This window comes from Anoplopoma fimbria, chromosome 14, assembly GCF_027596085.1.
Source record: "Anoplopoma fimbria isolate UVic2021 breed Golden Eagle Sablefish chromosome 14, Afim_UVic_2022, whole genome shotgun sequence".
Lineage (NCBI taxonomy): Eukaryota > Metazoa > Chordata > Actinopteri > Perciformes > Anoplopomatidae > Anoplopoma > Anoplopoma fimbria.
This window is the reverse complement of record NC_072462.1, coordinates 14,639,811-14,661,920: the sequence shown is the minus strand read 5'-3', so window position 1 is coordinate 14,661,920 and position 22,110 is coordinate 14,639,811. Positions and strand designations below refer to the sequence as shown.

General features: G+C 38.9%; 1 protein-coding gene across 2 annotated transcripts in view; it reads left to right on the top strand.

Annotated features, from left to right (window-relative positions):
• dnm1a (dynamin 1a) overlaps nt 1-22,110 on the top strand; it is a 47,321-nt gene that overhangs the window by 292 nt on the left and 24,919 nt on the right. Inside the window, exons 2-11 of one of the 2 annotated variants that reach the window (XM_054611893.1) lie at nt 10,066-10,139; nt 10,664-10,813; nt 10,981-11,184; nt 12,121-12,219; nt 13,244-13,404; nt 13,550-13,692; nt 13,767-13,902; nt 15,423-15,490; nt 18,348-18,486; nt 21,799-21,885. In XM_054611893.1, the coding sequence (XP_054467868.1) occupies nt 10,066-10,139; nt 10,664-10,813; nt 10,981-11,184; nt 12,121-12,219; nt 13,244-13,404; nt 13,550-13,692; nt 13,767-13,902; nt 15,423-15,490; nt 18,348-18,486; nt 21,799-21,885 (1,261 nt within the window). Of the gene's footprint in view, nt 1-10,065; nt 10,140-10,663; nt 10,814-10,980; nt 11,185-12,120; nt 12,220-13,243; nt 13,405-13,549; nt 13,693-13,766; nt 13,903-15,422; nt 15,491-16,389; nt 16,529-18,347; nt 18,487-21,798; nt 21,886-22,110 lie in introns of both variants that reach the window. The other variant, XM_054611892.1, reaches the window with a different exon arrangement.

The following is a 22,110-nucleotide window of genomic DNA, read 5'->3' as shown; positions in this document are numbered from 1 at the left end:
CTTCTTCTTCTTCTTCTTCTTCTTCTCAGGCAGGTTTGAATCCGCCACACGCGCATCGTTGTGACGGTCCAAATCGTTGCACCTTGCACCAGTCTTATCGTGTTGTCACTCCGTCTTCTGCCACAACACCGAGGCGAGGAGATTATTTTGCTAGGCCTACATAAATCCCCAGTGAAGTACATCTGTTCACTGATGCATTCAGGGAACCACAAATTGCTTTTAAATGACTTAATATGATAAACCACATGAAAGTCAGCCTCTACACTTCATAATTTTGTCTAAAATGACAGAAAATTGGCACATGTTTATCATTATAAATTCAATGACGTCTATCATAGAGGCAGGGTTAGTGTATATGCTGACTTCCTGTATAGCAGATACAGTTACAGGCAGCTCGGTGGATTTGCTGTTTGTTTTTCTGTGGCAGTGCAACCGTTTTGTAGTCCTCATACCATTAAACCCTGACCAGGCAAGGGTCCAAAATGATTGTTGTTGTGTTTTTGTGTGGAGATATGTTTCAGTCTTGCAAACATGCACAGTTTTTCAGCTGCTGCTGCTGATGATGATACAAAACAAAGCAAGCAAATGTGATCTGTTATGCTGCAGTATGACCTTGCAGAGAGAGAAAGAGGGAGATAGTGAGGGAGTCCACCTGAGCTTTGAGCCCTTCCAGCTCAGCTCATCCATCTGTCCGCCAGTGCTTATGCTGTAAGTGAAGCTTACTGAATGCAGGCGACAACATGGGGTGTCACTGGCTAACTGTTTGCCAGTCCGGTAGCTGGTGTTTCACTTGATCTGGAGGTTTTTTTTGTGGTTTCATAGACTTCTGGTGGCTTGGATGCACTGGGTGTGTGATTCAGCAGTATTTTCTTGCTTAAGCAAGGTCAGGTTGTATCCGTACTGTGGCTCCAAGCCAGCGCAACCCACACTAAGCCAGGCCTGCTATTACACGACAAAATGTCCTTTATCCCACCGGACTGAGAGGGATCCATCTGGTCAGCAACTGATTTTTCGCATTCAATCTATTTCTTACATTTATTTGACAGTAGAGTCAAATAGTAAACACCTAATGGTCACAGTGATAATCCCCATTTTATCAGGTAGCAGGTAGAGCATGCCCACTATTTACAAGTCATGCCTTCTGCACATGATGCTACCTGTGGAAGGCGTATCCGTTTGGTTTATAAAGTCCCATTTATGGGGTTTCAAAGAATACTCCACTGATTTAGCTTTGCAGTCCTATAATATTGTTGGACTCACAATGGACAGTTTAAAAAAGTTGACCAGATTTGTCTTTTTTTATTCCACTATGTCTTCTTCTTTTCACTTAAGTCAATTTATCAGATATTAGACAGATCCCTCTTGAGCTACAATAGGCTTTATACAAAACAGTAGCTTACCCCCTAAAACCTGCAACACATTTTGATGTGTCAAACTGGTGGAGTTCCCCTTAAATCAGAAGCTGAATAAGCTTGAATATCAGAAATACACACTGAAACTTATAAAACAAAGTAGTAAACTTAAGTGTTCTTAATGTTTATAGTTATTGTATGTTACTTAGTTTTAAACATATCCTTCTAGTAGAGAAATAAACAAATATTTGGATGACAGCATTTATTATTACTTTTATCTCCTGTTTTACAGCCTCTTTCTGCAAGTCCTTTTTAAAATATGAGTTAATTAAAAAACAATATAAAGTAAACACCGTTGAAGCAATCTCTCTCTTTCAAAGGGCCACATTTTGCTGCACTCACCCAGCATGTAGTCATGGAAACAGCTTGTGCCTAATTATGCTGCCTTATGAGAGGGACCAGTGCATTACACGATTGTTACAGGAGGAAGAGAAGGAGAAACTGAAATATCACAACAAGGACATTTAACAGTAATAAAGATGCCAAATGGTTTGTTTGTGCGTGTCAGTAAAAGCTGCAGTATGCATCCTGTCATGCAGCATTTGTGGGTGTTAATGTTGTTGCTCTCCTTGTCCAGCTGCAGTGACGTCAATCAGGTCCTCCCATCCTCCCGCTCCTCCAATGGTCCAATGTGTTTGTGTTATCTTGCCTAAACCAACACACACACTTAAAACACGCTGTATTGTGTGTTTACATGTCGCACCGCTTCTTTTCTGCATCTCTATCTTCCCCCTCTCTGTCTCTGATTCAGAAATTCACATTGACGCCACTCAGAAAGTCATTTAAAAGGATTTTTCTATTTGAACTGTAATCATTTTTACTGTTATTGAACTGCTTACTGTTTAATCCTTTTTTCACTTTTAATAAAAACTAACAGCATTGTTCTCTCTTTGTTTGCTGTCGCTGCTTACTTTTAGCACAGACAATCCATACCGAGGAGCCTTATAAAAGGCAAAGAGACATTTACATCAATTATTTCACAATGCATATAAGTGGATGTGGAATTAAGGCAGAAATGAGCAACTTTAGGATTGATACAGACCTTGTTGAAATAAGTTTCCTGTAACTCCTGATGGACTATGACAAATGTCCTCTCAGATGGATTAGATTTTGATGCATGCCTCGCATTTGTGACTCAGGGACAAGGACAGCCAACCTCTTAGTTGTGGACAGGCTGTTGAGATATGCTGTGCTTATAGTAGAGTACATCTGAGGACACTAATCAAATTGATCTATTCCCCTTTATTGTCTGTCCTTCAGAGGTTTTTGATCCAACTTTGATAATTTGTCCTTGACGAGGGTCTACTGTCTCCCTTGTTGTCATTGTTCAGTTCTCTGTTTATCACCTGAGTCCAATCTCCCGTTCTCAGCCTTTTCTGTCTCGTTCAATTTCAATTCACCTCAAAGATGCTTTGTTGCTTTAAAATATAAAAGTTCTCGCTCCAAAGTAAAAGCATCAAGGTTAAACGACAATTACAGAGACACAGGCACACAGTTATCAAGCAACTTATCTTAAGGTCTGCCTTCTGAAATAATGTCGGTCACTGCAATATTTGTTTTCATTCATTGTTTTCATTCATGTGCTCTCTTGTCTTAGACAATGACAAGTTTAGATGTAAGTTTGGCTGTCTTTTGGGACTGTTCTTATTTAATTTGTTCTTGAATGAATAGCATATTTTCTTATCCTTTAATATCTTTGAATAAAGTGTGATATACAGTATGTTTATTTTTGGGCGGAGTTTACATTATCTTTCTAGGGCTGCAACTAATGCTTATTTTCATTATTTATTAATCGCTTGATACATTTTTCAATAAAGCGATTTATTATTTAGTGTAGAAAATGTCCCTAAGTGCAGAACACTCAAACAGTCAAAACAGTCACAAACAGCCAAAGATATTACATATACAATGACACAAAAATAGAGAAAAGCAACAAATCAGTTTAGAATCTGAAAACAGTGAATGTTCGGCATTTTCGCTGGATAATTGACTTGAAGAAACAATTAACCGCTTTACAAAATTGTATAACTTTGTTTTTGGTAGACTTATCAGGTCAAGCCTCCCTCTACGTCAATCTTCTGGTTGTGTCCCATCATCCTGCCTGTGATTTTAACAGTGAAGAAGACGTTTCACCAATCTGAAACCGAGCACAACCCCAGTTTCCCATCCTGCGTCTGTCCCATTGTTTTTGCATCCCATGAGTCTAATTAGCTCAAACAAAGCTTTAGTGCCCAACACAGGTCAGTGCAAGTGGAGGTGGGGATGTATGGCCACATGTTAACATCTGACTAAATTCAACATTATAACATAATAAGTGTGACATTGAATCTCAGAAGTTGGAGAAAAAAACAAAATAACAACACAGAATCTATCTCGACTACAAGTTACATCATGTTGTCTTTTTGGGATTAGCGCTTCTCAAAGAAATATCTTTGTAGTAGCTTTTGAAAAAATAATATATTTATGTTTTATTTATACTATATATATTTTGTATAAAGCTGTATTTACCTATATGTTCCATTATCATAATCCTGAAAATAGATGAGAAACATTTCAATTAGTTTTTTTTTGCAAACATATTTGTACTGAAAATGTTGATTAGAATGAGTAGATAATAGAAACAGTAGACAGGTACAAAGAAAGGCTGTCACAGAAAACGCTGATCAGTGTAAGAGTTTAATCTTTCTACAACATGCAGCACATTTAGTATGGATGGATGTTTACAAAAGCAAAGTGTACTTTCCCAAGAGCAAGTTTTTTCTTAAACCACTTTCAGCACCACGGACAGCTCTTTCAAAAACAACTGATACTAAATCAGCTCCACAGCTGCTTCCCCTAAAATACAACAAATTCTGAGCATACATAGATGATCACTTTCCAGTTGTTTTCCTTTTATGATATCCACTTTATGATAGATGTAAGGCTAACCCAGTTTATTGTCCCCATGATGGATTATAGAAAGAACCATAAAGGCTTTTTGTTGCTGCACCTCTGATTGGAGGTTTAACTTGTTTTTAGCACAAATCAAATTATGGGTGTTCATGTTTTTTTTTGCAATGAGTACTTTGATGGATGTAGGTCAATAGCTGAGGCAAAAGGAGAAATTAGTAAAATGCTCACAAAATGTATGACGTTCTTCTGGGATGTTCTCAAAGCCAGTATGAAGCTGCTGCTGCTGCATGGCGTGCAGTTTAGCTGACTAAAGCACTCTTATCATCAGGGATTGCTGCTGGCACTAGCACAAACCAGGAACATAAAACTACAAGACAGATGATTTTTATCTCCCTACTGCCATCACTATTCCAACCCCCACGCAGAGATTAAGTTAATGATATATAGCTGGTTTCATGTATTACATAACACAGAGATGGCCGGAAGCATTATGATGAGTAGCAGCAGCTTCACTCATGTGAACCACAAGCCCAGCACAGTGCTTCATTAAAACCGTTATTCTTGTCAAATAAACGCACGAGAGAGTAAAATAGAAACACAGAGAAGGAGAGTCCTGTAATGACTTATAGAGGACAATGCGTGTCCTTAGATAAACTACCCTACATACAAATGAAATGTTGAAATAAACACTGTAGAAACCTATAGTTTAAAGGTTGTGTCTTAAAAGTGGATAGGATAGAAAGGATATTTTCTGAGGTTTCTTCTGAGGTTTTTTTTAGAAGGCAACTGTTCAAATCAATTCCATAGTTTCCTGATCATTTCCTAGAAAGAAACTCACATTTAACTGTTCATTTTTTAGCAAGATTCCTGTGAAGTTCCACAGAGAAAGGTGGTAGTAATAATAGTAGTAATAATAGGGAAAAAGAGAGACAGTGTTCAGTGGTGCATCTCCAATTAGAGACCGGCGTACAATTTACAGTCAATTTTAATGATCACAATTATTTATCTTTGGTTCTGTGATTGACTGGCAACCTGACTGGAACCAGCACTCACCGACCCTGTAAAGGTTAAGAGGTTACAGAAATGGATGGATGGATCTTTATATCTTGATCTAGGTTATTTTAGCAGCTCTTTCAAGAGAATACTCAGGAAATGAACAACTATTTAACTAATACATCATTTCCTTATTCTTTTAAAAAAAAACAATAAAATAAATCCAGCGGTAAACAAATAAATGTAGTGAACTGGGAACAGTCTCTGAACATTGCATCTGTTTTTCCTTTGATTAATTTAAGGGCTGCAACAGGTCTGTAATATATTCATCATCTATTAATCTGACAATTAATTGATTGATTAATTGTTTGGTCTATAAAATGTCAGAAAATAGTCAAAAAAGTCCTTAACACTTTATGTTAAGCCTAACTTACTATCATATAAGTAAAATAGAAGTGGCAGATCCTCACAATTAATGAGCTGGAAGTTTGGCAATTTTGATATATAAAAAATAAATATTTGAGACTGATGCAAACTAAGAAACAGTGAATGGACACAGTAAGAGTGAAAAAAAAAGTCAGTGAAAGACAGAAGAGGAGAGGAGACCGTTTGTCCTGGCACTGCTACAGAGGATTATCACTAATCTCTGTTTGGGCCACAGTTTACCTTCTACACATCCTCCCATTGGCTCTGGTCTAATCTGGGTGTGCACCATCTAGCAACCAGCCGTTTCATTGGATATTCCACTGTAGCTAACAGCAATACGTGGTTGTTAAATTCATCACCAAAAAGAAGTCTCATCTGGGACACAAACACTGCCGGGAAGAGAAATTGCCTGGTTGTGATGGTTCACTAATTTTGCTGCGTGCATTAGAGCAGGATTAAATGAGGCTTAATGTCTGACTGTGTCCGGGAATCGGAAATGATGATACACACATGAATCCACCAACAGAGCAACATGTTGAGTTTGAGTTGTTAGACTTATTATTACTACATGAAAACTATCTTTTAAGAATTACATTTTTATGAAAGGAATAAGGCAAACCCAAACAGTTTACATCTCACTCTAATATTGGGCTCATTCTCTCTTTTTATTTTAAAGCTAGTCCAAGAATAAAAAATGCTTGATTTAACTCATTCATTTGAAACCTTAAAGTAAGAAAAAGAAATATATAGTGTGACCTTACTTCAACATATTTTCCCACAAAAGCAAATAAAAAAATGTGAACACAAAATAATTTGGTTTTTTTTATATGGAAAGTGCCATTTGTACTGATGAAAGCTGCGAACTCCTCTTAGGTGAAAAGGTCATCTCTGTGTGGGTGAGCTCTCATCTTTGATTCTGTGTGTGTTGTTTGTACGTCACTAAATGTGTACGGTTCACAACAAAGAAGCAGTGAGTCACTACTCCACAGCATCTGGCACCAATTAGATATGTTTGTGTGTGTGTGTGTGTGTGTGTGTGTGTGTGTGTGTGTGTGTGTGTGTGTGTGTGTGTGTGTGTGTGTGTGTGTGTGTGTGTGTGTGTGTGTGTGTGCGTAATGTTCAAGAATGAATGAATGATTCAGTGGCTGAACATTTATTCAATGAACTCTTTTTTGTTTCGTTTGAATTTGAAACACAAAATTATATAAAAGAAATAAATCGGATTTCAACTGGGTGACACTCTAACATTGATGCTCAGTGCATCAGTGACCTCCCCCGATCCAGAATTATTGATCATTGAAAATCCATTAAGGAACTGTCAATGGGTGAAATAACCAGGCAGGAATAACTATTTTTAGTTAATTTACTGAATTAAATATCTTACAAATCAATGTACCACATTGATGAAAAAATCATGTCAAAATTGCTTTAAAGTGATCCTGCTTAATGATTTGCAAAACGTCCCAATACATCCAGAGATTTTAAAGGATAGTTGTGACTATATTAACACTGTACCAAAATTGTATATATTATAATATCAACCAACCCTAATGGACCCAGATAAATGGAGCCAGATATAGAGCCCTCAAACTGAAGATCTTCCTGGATGTTATCATGAAATGAAGTGGGTTAAAGTTGTTTCTGTTATAAGTGAAATGCTTTTAGACAGACACCTGACTACTGAGTGCACTTATACTGTATGTAAGTGCTTGTTAAAGGTATCTTGATATAACCTTAAAATCTCTCTTAGATTCTCCGTCGCTGTCTACGCTCAATCCCTCTGTTGCAAAAACATATCTGCAGTTTGTCTGGTTTCCTATGTCTCTCCTCTGTGCGGGGGAGGTCTCTGTTCTTTTGGCTGTCCCACTAGTGTGAGTGTTTTCATTCCCCACCTCACAGTGGGGGGATGAAAACACAGGAGGGTGGGGGTAGAGGGACTCTCACCCTCTCAGCATGATTAGGTAAATGATGAGTGAGTAGAGAGACAGTTTTTCCAGTATTATGGCAGTGGACATGTTGATCTACGTGTGTGTGTGTGTTAGTAAAACGCTGATTGTGGCCATGGCTTCTCCTCTTATTACGAGGATCCTTGTGGTAGCATTTTTACCGGAGGATGAAGAGGAGGAGTGAAGTGAGAGGAAGACCTGCTGGGGGGGGGGGGATTATGAAATCTGCAGAAGTTTTATGAGGTTATAAATCTCTCTTCAATTTTCAGTCCAATCAATTTAATCAATTTGTTTTGTTTTATTGAATAAAATGGTCTTTTATTTTAATTTTTTTATTTGATCCCTAGTACCAACATACTTCATCTCATGTTGTGTTTTAAAGAACAACACAGGTGAAGTTGGACATTTTTAAGGACTTTTTGTCTCCCAATATCGATCTGCTGATACCAAGTACTGATCCAATACTAGGGTCCTCTTTGTGTGACATCAAGTTATGGTTAGTAAAAGTCAGTAGAGTGGCACCCAACATCTCATAAAATGTCAAATTGTTTTTCTTAATACTTACAATATATAGTGGGTTAATTAGTGAGCTTTAGAGGTGCTGGTAGGCCGACTTAGTTACATTTGGACAGAGCCAGGCTAGCTGTTTCCCTTTGGTTCCATTGGTTATGCTAAGCTAAGCTAACCAGCTACTGGCTCCAGCTTAATATTTAGTGCAGAGACATGAGAGTAATATCAACCTTCATATCTCACTCTTAGCAGAGAGCAGATATTTCCCAAAATGTTGAACTATTCATTTGAGCAGAGTCGTTGTATTGTAACTCCCAAGTATTCACCTTGTGCACTCAGAAAGAATAAACAAATAAATTGAAAATAATATCTAGTACAGGGACACAGTGGCGGTTAAACATGATCCTCATGATGAACATCTAATTGCTGAATTAGCTTTTTCTGGTTTAGGTCACAGTTTCGAGCAAAAGCAGTTCAGCTGAGTCATGAATCCAAACTGCCTCAGGCTTTGCTTCAGGTTCAAACAGAGGCCTCATTTTTTCCTATTTATGTCGTTCAGTTGTTAACTCTTACTGAAAAGTAATACATATATAAATACATAAAGAATTTATATAAGCGTTGTATAATTTGAATACAATGCTGTATGTTGTATGATAAAAGCAAGACAAGCTAACAAATTGCTGTTATGCAATGTGAGATTGAAAACTACAGTACGTGTCTCCAACAGCCCCTTCTTATTGCTGCACACAAACACACTCACACACACTCACACACACACACACACACACACACACACACACACACACACACACACACACACACACACACACACACACACACACACACACACACACAAACACACACACACACACAAACACACATCATGCCTCACTGAATAAGTCCTCAACCAGCTGACTGTCCAGTCAGCTGATTGAGGAGGACACAGTACCAGAGGCAAGTTGACTACGATGTTGCATAAGCAGCTGAACACCCCCAAGGAAAGTGTTATGTTCATAAAAAAAAAAATTCTGTATTGACACACACAGTCACAAACACACAACCTCAGACACATATTTGATAGTGACATTACATTACATTACATTACAGTCATTTAGCAGACGCTTTTATCCAAAGCGACTTACAGGAAGTGTATTCAACATAGGTATTCAAGAGAACTACTAGTCACCAGAAGTCATAAGTGCATCTACTTTCTTAAACAAGCATCTAAAAGCATAAACCAGAGCAAAAGTATAGTGCAGAGGCAAATTACTACGAAAACAATAATTGCAACAGACTAATACGAATACAATAAGTGCTACAAACTAATACGAATAGGATAAGTGCAATAAACGAATACCAATACAATAAGTGCAGCGAACTGATACGAATACAATAAGTGCAACAACTAATACGAATGCAATAAGTGCTACGAGGAAGGCTCAGGGTAGTACTTCTTGAAGAGGTGAGTTTTCAGCCTGCGCCGAAAACTCTAAAGAAAATTGACATAAAACTCTAAAGAAAATTCTGGGTTATCCAGGACATACCTTCAGAACATTTCTGTTTTTTTTCTTCATATTTCCTAACCATTTTCCTTCTGTCATATGTACCCCTATGAAAAAGCACTGCAGTAAATCAAAAGGCCATTTAGCCTGGTGGGACCTTAGCTGTTGTGGGAGGATTTGTTGTTGTTCAGCTTTGCACTGCTCACACAAACACCCACACATTTACACTTGCTTGTTGTCTGTACTTTGCATATAATTCCAGCCCAGAGTCTCTGACTCATGTTCTGTTGTGTTTGTGTCATTTGCAGATTCATATTTTTGTTTCTCCACATTGTTGTTCGTTTTACTGACCATCTTCTATGCTGTCTGTCTGTTGTGTTACAGGGATTTCCTTCCCCGTGGTTCTGGCATTGTGACTCGTCGTCCTTTGGTTTTGCAGCTGATGAACTGCCCCACAGGTAAAAACATCTTACCCGTAAACATCTATGGATATTTCCACATTTAAATAATTTCGATTTTTCCTAGAAGGAGACAACAGTAAAGACATAGCTGTTGGCTCCTACAGGTTCAAACCTCCACTATTCCCTCTAAACTGTAACCCATCAAGTCTTTGATGTAATCTAGCGATAGTTGTCTGTAAGTCTGTGGGGTACATTGCAAACAGCAACTGCTAATTCGGCATACCACACAACAAGAGGCTAATAAAACAGTACCACAGCTAACTGCCTAAATACATGACAACATTAAACTTCCTGTTTCAATACCCCCAAAACCTCAAATTATGTCACCAGTAGTTCCAAAACGTATAGCTGACTCAAACTCAAATCGAGGTAAATGATAATAAAGTTACAAAATCCATCAATATTTGCCATGAAGTGAGAAAATTGCCATTATTTTCCAGGTGAAAATAGTTAAAATTGATCTCTTTCCTTTCTCTACAATTTCACTTTCATTAAATTGTCTCTTTTACTGTTTCTTCCAGAATATGCTGAGTTCCTCCACTGTAAGGGCAAAAAGTTTGTGGATTTTGATGAGGTCCGGCAGGAGATCGAGGCCGAGACTGACCGCATCACCGGGGCCAACAGGGGCATCTCCCCTGTGCCCATCAACCTGCGTGTCTACTCCCCTAATGGTGAGGCTGACAAAACTCTATTCCTACACAGATACTAGTTTGGGACGACTTGTTTTTGTCTAACATCAATCATTTATGAACCACCAAGCCTTTTATTTGGCAGGAATGCATCTGAAGAAGCTTTCTTCTGTTTGCTTTGCTTCTCCTGCTCCTTGTTCTTCTCTCAGTCCTGAACCTGACCCTGGTGGACCTGCCGGGGATGACCAAAGTGCCGGTGGGCGACCAGCCTGCAGACATCGAGGCCCAGATTAGAGAAATGCTGATGCAGTTTGTCACCAAGGAGAACTGCCTGATGCTGGCTGTGTCCCCGGCCAACTCTGATCTGGCCAACTCTGATGCTTTAAAGATTGCCAAAGAGGTCGACCCTCAGGGTGAGTATATGCACTCACACACACACACACACACACACACACACACACACACACACACACACACACACACACACACACACACACACACACACACACACATACACATACATATTGTAACCCACCAAACACTAAAGGAAATGTGCATTTGGGCTTCCAAACTCATATATTTTTATATATATACATATATAAATGTTTGTTTCACGTCACTTCTTTCCATTTCATTTCGTTTTTTTGTCTGTTTGTTATTTTCAATTTAGCTCCTTTTACTGTGAAGCACTTAATAACTTTGAATACAAATCAATGCTATTTACTGTATTAAAGGTAAATAAAATTGGGTCCACCTTAACCAGCTATGACATTGAAATCTTGCTAACACACAAATGCATCTAAACAATAATACACTTTTTAAAATAAGTTTTACCACTACTTCTTAGATTTAATTAAGTGCAGGACTTTTTCTTGTACTGAAGTATTTTTACATTTTGATATTGCTCCTTAACTTCTTAACTAAATTATCTAAATATGCTAATGCTAATACAACTAGCATCAATGTTTGTGGGTATTTTGCACGTGGTGGCTGTGGCGTAGTGGAGAGCAAGGTAGTTCTCCAATCATGTGTCCTTGGGCAAGACACTTAACCCCAAGTTGCTCCCGAAGGCTTGCCATCGGTGTGGACTGGATGTTGCATGAATGTTAGTTAGAGTCTGATGGTGGCACCTTGCATGGTCATCAGTGTGTGAATGGGTGAATGATATGTAATGTACTACTGACTGTAAGTCGCTTTGGATAAAAGCGTCTGCTAAATGACTGTAATGTAATAATAATGTAATATATTTACAGCTTTAGAAATTATTTTCTGTTTAGTTTTCAGTTCCATTCTCAGGATTTGTTATCATGGGTGTGTGTGTGTGTGTGTGTGTGTGTGGGTGCATGTAGGTATGAGGACAATCGGTGTGATCACCAAGTTGGACCTGATGGACGAGGGGACAGATGCTAAGGACATTCTGGAGAATAAGCATCTCCCGCTCAGGAGGGGTGAGCACACACTCTGACACGCTCTACTTCAGGGGCCGCACAATGACACACTGTTTCCCTCTTGTGGTAGTGAGGCGCTCTTACTAAAAGATCTTCAATGCTCGAAAAAAACACTGGAAAAAAATAATAAGAAAAAAGACGTAATCGAAGGAGAAGTGTGTGATAAAACTACAGTGAGTTAGAAATCAAAAGACAGACAGAAAGGTGAAAGAGCTGAAGAGCAGAAGCAGCAAAGGAGGCAAAGAGAAAAACACTGTGTTGGAAAAGAGCTTGCATGTATTTTGCGGGCTGCCCTTTATTGCAATGTGCTGATGTGGAACTTTTCTTTTCCATTTGCACTTGGTTAGGACCCAGGCATGTGCTTTTGAATATTTTCCATGTCCTTTGTTTTTTCTACGTCCCCCTCCTTCTTCTTATTCCTCGTCTCTCTCTCTGGCTAATCTGGACGTCCACATTTACAAGGCTGCTGGCTCGCAGTTGCGTTAGTTATAGAGCATGAAACAGCCTTTAACCGAGTGATGCATGACAAAACTTAACGGGAGGTGAAATAGGATCCACGTGACCTGAACTCTCCTAGTTCTCTCATTCTGTCTTTAAAACTTGGACACACACATTCAGACATTTATTCATCCTCCTTCCTTCCGTTTTCTCCTCTATTTATCCTCCGTCTATATTCTTTTTTTATATACAACTTCTCCTGAAGTGTGGTTTTCCACAGCTAAACATTATGAAACTAAATTTTAAGCGGTTGGTCCTAGAGGGGATGTTCATTTGGGGTTTGGCTGTTCAAACTCAGTTTTTATGTAGAAAATAAAAGAGAGCCCAGCACAATCCCAGATTGCACTAATGCGTCCCATGCTATCTTCCAATCAAATTTTCAGTCAGGCCAAGTATTGAATCTGATCCAGTCTGCTCTTAAAAATTCCAAGAATTGATTTAAAAAAAAGAGCTAGATCTAGTTTTCTGTAAGGCTCACAATGTTCAGACTGTGTTGTAAATGTTTGTGGGACTCTTGTCTGTCCAGGCTACATCGGTGTGGTGAACAGGAGCCAGAAAGATATTGATGGCAGGAAGGACATCAATGCTGCCATGGCTGCTGAGAGGAAGTTTTTCCTATCCCATCCTTCATACAGACACCTGGCAGACCGTATGGGCACCCCCTACCTCCAAAAGATCCTCAATCAGGTGTGTTAAAGAGCAAAATGGAGGGAGAGCATTAGTCACAGGCAACTATGGTAGGTCCATTAATGGGGCCTGTATTTTCCAGCAATCTAATTCAAGCATTCCCCATATTCCCAGTGATCTAACTCTGACCTTTGACACTGCACAGCAACTTACCAACCACATTCGGGACACCCTGCCAGGCCTGCGGGCCAAGCTGCAGAGTCAGCTTCTCTCCATAGAGAAGGAGGTGGAGGAATACAAGAACTTCAGACCGGACGATCCATCTCGCAAGACCAAGGCTCTGCTTCAGTGAGTAGAAACAGGAGAAGACTGTTAGATAGAAACAGACTAATAGATTCATTGATATCTCTGCCTCCCTGCAGGATGGTGCAGCAGTTCTCCGTGGACTTTGAGAAATGTATAGAGGGCTCCGGGGACCAGATAGACACAGCTGAGCTCTCAGGTGGTGCCAGGATCAATCGCATTTTCCATGAACGCTTCCCCTTCGAACTGGTCAAGGTGTGTGTGTGTCTGCCAGATGTTTTGTTTACTTGTGTGAGATTTGGTTTGACACTTTTATTTAGAGACTGTTATTGGGGGAAGGAAGTTGGATAATGCCTAAAGTAAGACTGTTACCAGTTTCACCAATATTTTCTTTGGATCCTCCACTTTGAAAAACACCTGCAACACCCTCTACCTGATATCTAAAAAAATATATAGTACAAATCGTAACCCTTCAAAGTTATAGAAGGGATTGCCAAAATTAAACTGTTTCTGGCAGCTTTTTGCCATAAAAACAAACATCAGACTTTGGCACCTCCACCAAACCCTAAACACGTCAGTTCTATGGCTGTAAATATTCATGCACAAGCGATTCTGAAGCCCACAAATCCCTTAAAACATTTATCAGACTTGTGGGAATTTTGTCATTCTCATTTTTTTTGTTTTCTATTTGTGTTGCATTATAGCTAGTGTAGTCTGCAGAAAAGAGATTTTTAAGTGACCGTGCTGATTCATTTTGACGTAAAGCAAAATAAAAGCTGCTTTTGCGAAGGGTTATATGAAGAAATAAATACTGTGAATCATCAAAAATAAAGGGACCCCTGTTTAATGGATTGTGTTAAAAAAAATCCTACATAAAAGCATAACTTCCTTCATGACAAACATCTCTCTGTGTCTCTTTACAGTTAAACAGCTACTTCTCCCGTCGTCGTCCCTTCACTCTCACTTCCCCCACCTCACCTTCTTCCTTCTGTCTCCCTCACTCTGTCATCATATCCATCCACATTTCATCCCTCCCCCACATCCTCTCTATTCACCTTTCACATCATCTTTAGCCCGAGCTTGTCCTCCCTTCATCCACCTCCCCCAACCTCTCTCTCTCTCTAACCCTTTTACCTCAACCCCCGTTTATATGTTCAATCCTTTTTCACATTTTCTCTCAGTCGTAACCGTCTCTTCATTCCTCTCCCTCCTTTCATCCATCTTTCTCCTCCGTCCTCTCTCATCCTCCCTCTGAGGATATAAATCTCACTGCCTGAGACTGAGGCCTCAGAAACCCCCCCGTAGGTTTCCCTCTTAGAGAACAGAGCAGGTTGCTTCCAAACTAGAAGCTTGACTCATAAAATAATTATGTTTTATATGTTTATAATACATGCTTTTAAGGAAATAAGAAACTTTGTTGAGGAAAGGGGGAATGAATGAGGTACTTTAAATATAAAATAAAAACAGATCCTTTAGGAATATAGTAGGTCAGCTTATATATCCTACTTCCAATGATACAAAATATACGACAGAATGTAAATCTGTTTGGCAGGAAGTGTGTTTATGATACGCAAAATAAAAGCAGCAGAGACATTTAAGTAAAGGTGAAGGATATGCGTTTTAATTAAATGGTTCTTAACATGTTCTTTTGACTTGTTATTAGCTGACATTATGTTTTAAAATAAAGAATGGAAGAATTAAGTTGAACTGATTTATGCTTGTTGAGAGAAATAATGTATAACTATACTCAATCCTCCCTGTGGTCTCGTTTGCAGATGGAGTTTGATGAGAAAGAGCTCCGCAAGGAGATCAGCTACGCCATCAAGAACATTCATGGAATCAGGCACGTCCGCCCTTCAACTCACCCCTCCACCCCCGCTCCCCTCCCTCTTTACTTCAGCTTCCTCTCTCTCTCTCTCTCTCTCTCTCTCTGTCTCTCTCTCTCAATCTCTGTCACCTCTGCTGGCCAGACTGCATCTAACTGACTTTGCATCTAACTGATCTAATCAGAAAGACCTCTGTTGAATACTAATGGCATCAGAACAATTAGAGAAGATTTGCGATGAGATGCTGAGATAAATGAGGTTGCACCGTATTTGTCTTTGTGGCTTTTCCATTTGATTATTCTTAGGTTTTCCATCCTTGTTGGTGGGTGCCTAGGTTTTTTTTTAATCGTCTAAAAGGACAAAACATTTTTTTTTGTTTGGTCCTTGTACCACTTACTGCAATTGCACCAATAACATATCTTAAACAAATTGAATTCACTATTTAAAGTCACTGCATGAATATGTTATTTGCAGGACTGTGAGAAAGACATTTTGACAACGAGAACCTAAATCCAAAAAATGTTATCCACCATGGATATGAATTAAATACTTTTCATTTTCTTTACAAAGCGAGATCCCATTCGTCTCTCAATGGATAACACACCGGCCAGTCTGCATTAACACACTAACTCTCAACTCTTGAGGGAAAATGGCTAGATATTTGTTGAAGAAATTTACAAATTGAGTCCAGATTACTTGAATTTGTAGCTCCATTCCCTTTCTCTCTCTCTCTCTCTCTCTCTTTCTGTCTAATTTGTGTCTGTTAACATTTTTGGGGAAAGCTCAGTAACGGAGGGTAATTCTTTACAATTAACACTCTTCTCTTTACCCAACTCTCCTCCCTCCTTCTTTCTTTCTCTCCACAATCCTCCTCTTTTTTTGGGGCCCTGTGGCTGGTTCTCTCTGTGTCGAGCAGAACTGGCCTCTTCACCCCGGACATGGCCTTTGAGACCATTGTGAAAAGGCAGATTGGGAAGATTAAAGAGCCTTGCACCAAATGTGTGGACATGGTCATTTCTGAGCTAGTCAATACGGTTAGGCAGTGTACCAAGAAGGTAAAAAAATGAAAGTAAACAGTGGATAGCACTTAATTTGTATTTCCAACCCTCCTCTGCAAAGTCCCTACGCTGTTCACTCCCTTTTACTGTAACCACCTGGCTCTCTCCAGCCCTCGTTGTTGTTTTTTTGGACAGCGAGGGGACACCTGGAGGGGCAGGGTGGGCTGCGGTATACCTGCCCGCCTGCCTGCCTACTGTTCTGCTTCAGACGGGTTTGGCTGGACAGACTGGCCGTGGTAGAAAAATGTGTTGAAGAAAACAAGTGTGGAGGCTGAGTGGTCATCAAAATATGGTTGCCCATAAAAGATTTAATGTCAGAGCAGACTCAGCTCAGAACTTGAGTTTATGAGTGACCTCAGTTAGAATGTTTTAGAATGTTTTACACTGCGTCCCAATTCCACACTACGTACTAATAGAATGTACTACATGCTCTCATAGTTGACTGTTTTTGCAGTTTGTTAACAGGAAGTCAGTGTGCTTTACTGCTTCCTACACAGGAAATGTGCAATATGTACGCTGACATACATAAAACCTATACAGTACTTTTGAATGCTAATGCCATTTCTATTTGAACTAATTAAAAGCTAAATGATTTTCCTAGTTCCTGAAGCCCTGAAAGATTTTCTTCATCTTGTGCACACAAGTTATTATCTTGTGTGCACAAGATATTATTTTGTTTGGACAAAATGTTGTCTTATTGCTATTATCTTGTTTGCACATATAAGTTGTGTGCACAACTGAGAGCTGGTATATATTGTGGAATTGGGACACATCCTGTCTCTCTTGAGGCCGTCTCTGTGCAAGCTTCGTTGTAAGCTGTTTGAGGGGATTTGGAATTGTTTCTATACATTTACTCGGGGAGTCCTCAAATCACATGGTCTTAGTTCTACTTCTAGAACCTTGACTTAGATAATATTTCCACCTGTGCTTAAATACAAAGGCATACACGTGTATCATGATTTGTCAATTATTTAGAATACCTGGCAGCGATATTGGATGACCTCAGCGTCCAGACTTCCTTGTGTTAGAGGCCGCAGCTGTGCACCTTGCAGCAGACAGGAGCATGACTATTTTATTTTAACTGCTCTTCAAGAGGCCTCTGGTGGCCGCACTCTCATCCACAGACACTTGTGAGTGTGGCCAAAGAAAAAGCAGTAGTCTTTATCCAAATGATTCCACTGTGACCAAACTATTTCAACAGCTGTTGGACGGCAACAACCTGGAGGCCTTGGGATAATAAATGTTACGATTACGTTCCTGTTGGAAGCCAGAGACAAAGGAGGGATGGGGGAATAGAGGGTCAACTCTAGGAAGGATCAGGGTGTTCTGGCTGAATGTTGGGGTGCACAGCTGTGGTCTCATGGTACATCGCTTGGCGTTTTCGGCTGTTGGAGTCATGCAGGATGGGATCTCTCTCTTTTTCCTCGTCTTTCTATTCTCTTTTCTCTTTGATTGCTCTTTTTTGATAGAGAGACTCCAGAACTGTCCTGGTGTAGAATGCATTCAGGGGAAACCAAATGTCTCACTTGCATTTCCTCCTTTCTGTGCTGTTTATCCCCTCTTCCATACCTCTCCTTGTCTTTTTATCTTCTTGTTTCTTCCGTTCCATCTCCAATTTTTACCTTCCTCATCCGTCTATTGTCCATTTCCCCTCACCATCGGTTTTTACTCCTTTTGGTTTATCCGATCACACCTTCCATTTCTCACTCCTTACAACTCTTCATTTGGTACTTTTACTTCTCCCCTCTCTCCACCCTTCTTTTGTCTTTATTTTATTTTCACTCCTCTCTCCCGTGCTCCCTGCCTATCCCTACAGGACGGGGCTGTTCACCCCTGACCTGGCCTTTGAGGCCATAGTGAAAAAGCAGATCCAAAAGCTGAAGGAGCCCACACTGAAGTGTATAGATATGGTTGTGAGCGAACTCACCTCCACCATACGAAAGGGTAGTCAAAAGGTAAAAATGCCAAAGAGAACCAAAGCACTTTCACTATCTGTTATATGCACAGGTACGGGTAGACCGATGGCTGGTGTCACATTTTGGCTTTCAAGTATTGAGATGTATGAGAGAAAAAAACAGGCCTGAATGGCAGTATTCTTTATAGTATTTTAATAAGTACCATTTATATGCTAAACTGACTCTGATATTTAGACAGATATAACAAGTTCTATTATAGGGAGTTATTCTCCCTATAAATCCCTTCTCTTTTCTTCTTTGAACCACATGTTTTTTTTATTAACACTCACAGTAAATTAGGTGCTATGTTTAACATCAAAATGTAAACACCCATCAAAAGTATACTAAGCCAGATAATTTGCTTGCAAATAGAGTCAAATGTAATATAATCAACCATTAAAGAATTTGAGGTTTGCTGTTAATGAACAATATCGCTTTTAACGGTACTGCAAAGACTGCACCTAAAAACTATCATATGATAGATGTTGACTGATATAATTTATCCCTCAAATGTTCCAAAGCAAGAATCTATAATCCAGTGGTTCTGTGAGGTTTAGCTTGTACTGAGCAAAATGTTAACGTCAGCTGGTCCACATGTTATGCAATGGTTTTTACCAGGTATATTAACATGTTCATCATCTTAGTTTAGAGCATTAGCATGCTAAGAATTGCTTATCACTGCTAAAGACAAAGTGAAGCTGAGGCTGCTTGGAATGTCATAAGTTTTGCAGGAATTTCATTGGTCATAAACTTTAGCCAGCAGATATCGGTCTATCCTCACTCCAAGTCTTACTAATGTAACCATTTAGTCTGCCTTGCAATATTGTCTTCTGACAGTTTTTGGCCTTATATTGACAATTTGTTGCCTCTCAACCTGCATGTTAGATAATTTTCTTTCATATTTGACCTCATGATGTCTGAAATTCCTTTTTGATTTAAGTTAGTTAAAATCATTTTTGTTTCTGTCTTTGTCAGTATGATTTAATACAGTGGATTGACTTATTGTGTAGTTCCACTCACCGACCAGCTGACGTATTTCGAGCGTCTCTTTGTTTCTCTTTTTATTTCTCTATTGTCCTATCCATCCTGTCTTCCTCTAACCCTTTGAGCCGGCTGCTTCCTTGCAAAGCAAATGACCAAAAGACAGCGTGACCTCCTTTGGATTTCTCTTCTCTGTCACACTTTTATCTTGATTTCACTTTCAGAGACAAACTGTATTTAAAGATACTGTATTATAATATACAGTGGTTGGGAAAATCCACAAAGGGGTCAGTTTGAAGTCTTCCTCCATCATCCTCTCTCTCATCCCTCCCTCCCTGCTCCTTTGCATTGCATGTCAATCTGTAAATTACTGTTAGTGCTTTTGCCTGCTGCCTTGTTTGAAAAAAAAAAAACCCATTTATTTTTCTTAGCTTTGTGCTTCTGTGTCATTTTTAAGACACTGAACACATCACCAGATTTTGACAGCCTTGGACTGTCTTCAAGTTACAATGCACCTTTCCAGTAGCATACATTAAGTTGCTTTCATCCACAAGTTATTGGTTTTTGTTTGTTAATGTTTTATTTTCATGTTTTTCACAATTTTCTAATATTGGAGAGAATTTTTTTGTGAGATGGTGTTCCTCATCAAATGAGTTAGTATGGACAATTTTTGATGGTATAACGTCACATATTTCCAAAAATTCAAATGACTTATTTGACTAAACTGTCAACAAATTTAAATAACCAGGTGCTGTAAATGTATGCTCTTACAAAACAGATCTGTAGCTGTTTTTACACAATTATGAAAACTGAACCTTTATATAACTTTCACAAAATAATAATAATTTTTCAAACCTTGCATGTGATTGTCCCTAACAGTTAAGAATATGTTGGCTGGAATATCATTTCAACCAAGACTTATTTGAATAATTGATAAGCCCCTTTATTACTGCTTTTATATTTTAGTAATTCATTCCAGCTGTCTTTTTATGTTACAAGCTGATTCTAATATGAACCATGTAAAATGGTTTTAATTATGCATACATAATATCGTGCTAAAAGACTGAGACTAAAGCTACAGGTACCTGGTAAAAAGTCAGCATCTTCACCTCTTGTTGGTGAGGTACTTAGAGCAGACAAACACACTGACAATTATTTTAACAGTGTGTCCCTATAATAGAGCATCTACAGAGGGCAACAAAGATCACATAATAAGCAAACACAAGCTTATGATACTTACAGGTTTTGTTCAGCAAGATCTTCACAAATGAGCACCACTTTTAGGATTTTTGAAGCGTGAATCAGCAGAACTAAAAAACTTTAGGCTAAACATGAACCACACCATGGTTGCAGGTATTACACAACGAGGCTGTAATGTATATGTATATAATGTATGATATATGATGAGGTTTTGTAATCTCATTTAGCAACTTGTTAACCACCTTTTTTAAGCAAAATTACCTCAAAATTCAGCAGCGTTTGTTTTTGTTTACTAATGTATTTCATATCGTAGAGCAAAACATTAAAATCTCTCAAGCTTGTGTTTACTACAGACCTTATTTCAGGCATCTAACCAAAAACCTATTCAAAAAACTGGTTGACTTTGAAATGAGGGAACCAGAAGTGCAAAAATGCGAACACATTTCCGGGTTATGGCACTCATTCCCGCAGCCCTCTATTCATTATGGATGTTGTCTGCTTTGTAATTGAACCAAATCCAGGAAGCAGTAAATCAACTTGAGCACAAGCAGTCTACTGATATCCACTCACCAAAACCATCTGACAGACATGAAAGATGCATTGCAACTTGCAAGAAAACAGCGTAGATTTTTATTTCCTACGCTTTGATTTTTGGTTTAGATTTTTCTTTTTTCCCCACATTTCTCCAAATGTGTTTGTGTCACATTGGAGGCCCACCAATGTCTCCGTTCGTGGGTTTGCAATGAGCTCATGGAAAAAAAGACCCACAGTGTGCTGGGAAAAAGAAGCTTTTCTGCCAGAAACATTGTTTATTCTGTTTGTGTGGTAATATCACAGACTTTGCACTATTCTTCTGCATTCGTTACATGTTTCCAACAAATAGACATTTAGCACATAAAATCCACCCAACTAGTCATCGTGTGCAGAGAGTAGAGCTGAGTCTGGGATAAACTCCTCATAACATAACCTGTTTATTTATGTTTATGTTACGTAATTTGTTGTATTGGTGAAACTTTGTGTTGTGGTTCAGTGAGATGAGAATTGTAGTGGATTTACTGAAGTCTGTATGTAGATTTGTGATAGTTGGCATGTGCGTTTTTGCTACCTACCCACTGTGCTCTGTTCTCACAGCTGGCTCAGTATCCCCAGTTGAGAGAGGAGATGGAGAGAATCGTCACCCAGCACATCAGGGACAGAGAAAACCGCACTAAGACCCAGGTAACACATAAAAAATAAATAAATATATATATATAATATATTTTTTTAATTGGTGTACTTTCCAGCGTATATTGTAATTTGTAACATTTTTGGGAATGTTATATTGTATTTTTGTGTGGATTATGTATTCAAACATTAACTGCACTAGTTGTTCATCGGGATTGTTTACTTTTTTGACATACGTATGCCACCAGAATAATTTGAAAGATGAATGAAATGTGTAGA